Source organism: Ruditapes philippinarum, unplaced genomic scaffold (assembly GCF_026571515.1).
Source record: "Ruditapes philippinarum isolate M1 unplaced genomic scaffold, ASM2657151v2 ctg3269_1_1_1_1, whole genome shotgun sequence".
NCBI classification, from domain to species: Eukaryota; Metazoa; Mollusca; class Bivalvia; order Venerida; family Veneridae; genus Ruditapes; species Ruditapes philippinarum.
The window spans coordinates 114,752-119,412 of record NW_026856682.1 but is presented as its reverse complement, the minus strand read 5'-3'; the positions used below and the strand labels follow the sequence as shown (position 1 = coordinate 119,412).

Genomic DNA, 4,661 nt, shown 5'->3' with positions numbered 1-4,661 from the left:
TTGTCATACCATCAAACCATTATTATGACGAAAGAAATCGTGAATGAAATTAAATTAAAATAGACATGAAGGTAACTATATATTGTCATGTAATTTGAAAAAAATAAGGTTTATCATATTATTATTATTATATAAAAGTTGTTACACAAAAGTATGGTCGCTGGCTACATATTACATAATTATGTGTACTATATTATTGCAGAATGTATTAATGGGTATTCATTTTTTTACACAATGGTTAAACTAGTTTATAGTTTATTTCAAATGTACAAATCTAAATATCAGAATTTTAATAATATTGTATTACATGTAAGCCAAGTAGTTATTGAAATCAAATATATGAGAACAACTGTGTCAGGAACAATATGTAAAAAGGTGTTCTCTCTATTAATTTCTAAAGATAAAACAAAACCAAGTAAGACATTGGTCATGATAAGATTAGACAAGACTGTGATTTAGGTGATATATGGTAAAAGAGAAACAAGTATTAAGATATTTAGAATATGTTAAATGCAGAAATAGATATTATCTTACAAAGATCAATGTAAAGGGTACCTAGTTGTTGGAGGTGTTGGTGCGAGCGTCGAAGGAGGTTTTGTAGCGACTGTAGGCGAAAGAGTGGTAGTTGGTCTTTGAGTTATTGGTTTTGTTATTTGTTGTGCCTGTGTTGATGCCTTTGTTGTTGATGGTTTCTGTGTAGTTGGCTTCTCTGTCAATTTTTGTTTATCTGATTGAATCACTAAAGAACCATCTGCCATTTTAAGGTTTAAATTGTCCTGCATCGCTGTATCTACAACTATGTACCTTTCACCAGTTAGAAGATTTCTTGGTACTAAACTGTTAACAGATAAAGCATTTACTGGTACAAGAACATGCTGCGACGATTCTAGTTTTACACCATTTTGATTCATACCCATGAATTGCCGATCCATTAAATTGACTTGCGCTTGATTCATACCATTCTGATTATTTATCTGAATAGGAACTCTCTGTTGAATAAAAGCGGTCGGGGAAATTTGTTGCATCTGTAACTGTTGTTGATTTTGTAGCTCTAAATTATTGTAAGCTAAGTCTAAGTTAGCGTACGGCATTTGCGGATTTTGCGCTGCTTCTATGACTGTTGGTTTGCTTTGCTGAATCAAAGTTTGCATTGGTATTATCTGTTTCCTTTTTGATTGAACAGTATACTGACTACGTTGTGTTAGTTCCTGTTTCTGTTGCTTCAGCTGTTGGATCTGCTCATTCTGCTTCTGATACTGAACATTTTGTAATGCGGCATTATTATGGGTTGGAATATGTGGCTGTTGTAATTGAACATGTTTGGATTGTTTGACAGCGACGTTAGAAGTTTTATTTGGTTTTGTCTTATGTTGGTTTGAATTACCTTTTTGTTGGTCAGTGAAATCAGCTTTTGAGTGCACGTTTTTACTTGCTGTATGTTGGGATTTGCTACCTTTTTGTTGCATCATCCTAAGTTGTATTTGCGTTTTAATGTGCTGCAACAGTTTTGTTTTCTTTGCATTGTCTGCACCGGACACCATTTCTGACTGAAGCTGTTTTTGCATACGCAAAAGTTCTTGTATTTCCAGTTGAAGCTTTCTTATTGATGTTTGGGAAATATCTGATACATTTTTAGTTAATGATAAATTATCAAGTGGATTCTTGCCATCGCCAAGTTCACGAATCTTTGCTACATCTACTTGCTTGTTGAGCAGTTTAGAATTCCCATTCCTCTTTTGATTGACAGTACCAAGATGAACTGCAATTGTAAAGAAATATAAATTAATATGCTATAATACAAGCTCCGATACATACATGGATTGACTTAGCGTATCGCTAATTTCCTTTTCACTATCTAAATGTTTGTGTTAATCATTGTTTGACTGTTCTTGAATTGGTAGTTTTATGTTCTGTATTGATAATAATATTAGTATGTTTTTTTTTGTATTTTGTATTTATATGTCTATGTAAAAATATTATATCAGTTTTTGTATTTTCGTTTTTATAATATTTGACTTATATATAATAATTCATATGTTTCATCAGTAGTTAAAAGAAATACAGGTTAAAATGTTTGTAAGAAAAAAAGGTAATGAATAACAATTTAATCATTCACTTTTGCCCTCTATTAAAATCGTTTTTATATATCTATAATTACATAGTCGCAGGTCAAAAGGCATTTAAGTGTATTTCATACTGCAAGAAAGCACGCTGTCGTACATAGTTTCCAAAATAGATACAAACTTTAGTAATAGTCATTTAAAAAGAGTCCTATATGTAACAAATAAACATATGCTCTTTGTTAACAATGTTCAATAATAATGAAGATATTTAATTAGCTGTTACATGAAAAGACATTTGTTGTAAGATACGGCCTTAGTGATAACTTTAAACAATTTAGATACTTACAGCCGCTTGAAAAACTGGCAAACAGAACTAAGAGGTATAAAGTTGTTCTTGTCCATGGTTTTCTAATGTTGTATTCCATTTTCATATAGATATTCAAAGTCAAATCCTTTTACATAACTCATTATTCATACTCCCCTTAATTGTTATCTCGAAATGAAACTCTGTTATCCGAAAATCACTTAAACTAAGAGGCCTTATGTGAATGAGAAACTGTTTGTCAACTACAACTTATGTATAATTTGTTATTAATTTTTGTAATAACAAATGTGTTAAAATAGCAACGTCAGTTACCAAAAGTAATTAATGACATAAAGTTACTTTAATGCATATGCTAACAAATTTATTCCCATTTTTTAAAGTATCATTTAAGAAGTTTCCTGTATATGGGCGACCTTTAAAAGGCTTTTTTTGTAACTTAGTGAAACGTTAAATAGCAATATAAATCTAACAGTTGAAACGTCTTTGACATTGATTTGTTGACAGGTTGGGTTTGAAAACTTTAAATTCTGTCCTGCATTCATTTGGTGATATGCTAATCTAATCACGTAGTTACGAAATACGGAAATAATATTTCTAGTTTTAAAATGACATTTATTGAACTAAAATTGCTCGTACATTTGTCTTAATAACACTCGATTAATTAATAACGACTTAAAATTTCTAATAATGCTATAACGTTGTTTCTATGACTGAATATTTGTAGATATAATTCAGTTTGACATAGACTTGTCTATTTTAATTTCGGTTCAATTTTAACATCATTCCTCACTATGAATTCTTGAATTTTACTACAACATAGCTAAACGATGAATTAGCTTGTAGTAATTTAACGTTATGTCAAATTATTAAATAAATGTCATTATTTAGAGACGATCTGCTTAAAATTACATTTTATTTTGATAGATTAAAGATTGATCACTGTAATGTTTTTTTTTACTGTAAATTGGATAAGTTGCATAAGAATGTGGAAAGTTTAGCAAGTACTATAATCATAAGTTCTTAATCATGTTTTATATAACAAACAAAATAACTAAGAAACAAGTGGGGTTCAATTTTTTTCTAGTTTCAATAATATTATCTGTTTGTTTGTTTCCCATTTGTTGTTAAGATTTATTCAAAGACAATAGAATTTTATTACTATGTACACAAAACGCTTTCAAAGAAAACTTAAGTACCAAATCAGTTTGTTAGAAAGATTACGGACATATTTGTTTGATATGTTTTTATATTTGAAATCCTAGACCCTAAATAATACAACGCAGTATTTTGCTCGTGACAATAGACAATAGCTTTCATATAACAAAAACATTAGTTATATGACACAACTTATAAAATAATTGCTGTTGACAGATCGTGCTACAATATGTAGTTGCAAAAAAATAGAAGGACAAGTTGAACTTTTATGTTACAGTATGTTTTTTGTTGTTTTGCTTTTATTTTGAATGTTTTTGCTAGCCTTAACAGCTAACTGGCCAATAACAAAAATGAAAGTAAAATTTATTGCCCGTAAAAAGTAAATAGAAATACCGGTCTGAATCACAACAGTCATTTGAAATGAAAGGTAATTGACTCACCATGTTTTCAGTTAAATAGCTTAAATTAGTTAACAATAGTTTGTCATGTATGGTCTTACATTTCCTCATCTTTGAAAAATAGCGATTCTAGCTAGGCGGTTAAGATCGGCAATTGCTTACATGATAATCATTCTTTTTTGGAATAATAATAGTAACGCTTAATATACTTATATGCGACATATTCAATATCTTTAAATTGGAAAACCGCATTGGTCATGGGAACATTATTTGTCTTTGTTATTTATGTCGCGCGCCAAAAACTGTAAAGATTTGAAATGGTTTATAATGAAGTTGTTGAAATATGAATACATGTGAATGTTAAATTGTAGACAGGTGTGAAGACACATTTCATGTTATCGGAAATCATAGTGATACGTAACTATATCAACACATCCAGTGTTCAGACACCTGGTAGCAAATGTGCCACTTATAATGCAGATCTCTTCCTAAAATTCAGCTAATTTTCTTGTATCGTACGTATACCTATATTATTTTAAACACGTGTACATTACTTAATGCATACAATTTTGTTTTTGAAAAAAGTGTATAATAAATCAATAAATCAAATCCTCGCCACACTACAAATAAATATACGGATGAAGCATGTTACATTTCCTGTTGAGATAAAAATAATATTTGAAATGCCAGTGCATAATTAAGTTGATATCTGTTTAAAAT

General features: G+C 29.8%; 1 protein-coding gene across 1 annotated transcript; it reads right to left on the bottom strand.

The window, feature by feature from the left end:
* Positions 1–539: 539 nt before the first annotated feature.
* Positions 540–2,797, bottom strand: LOC132747324 (putative mediator of RNA polymerase II transcription subunit 26). The gene is made up of 2 exons (XM_060736674.1): positions 2,410–2,797; positions 540–1,759 (listed from the first exon to the last, which is right to left on the bottom strand). The coding sequence occupies exons 1-2, from the start codon at positions 2,492–2,494 to the stop codon at positions 540–542; spliced, it is 1,305 nt and encodes a 434-aa protein (XP_060592657.1). The 5' UTR covers positions 2,495–2,797.
* Between the last annotated feature and the right edge of the window lie 1,864 nt (positions 2,798–4,661).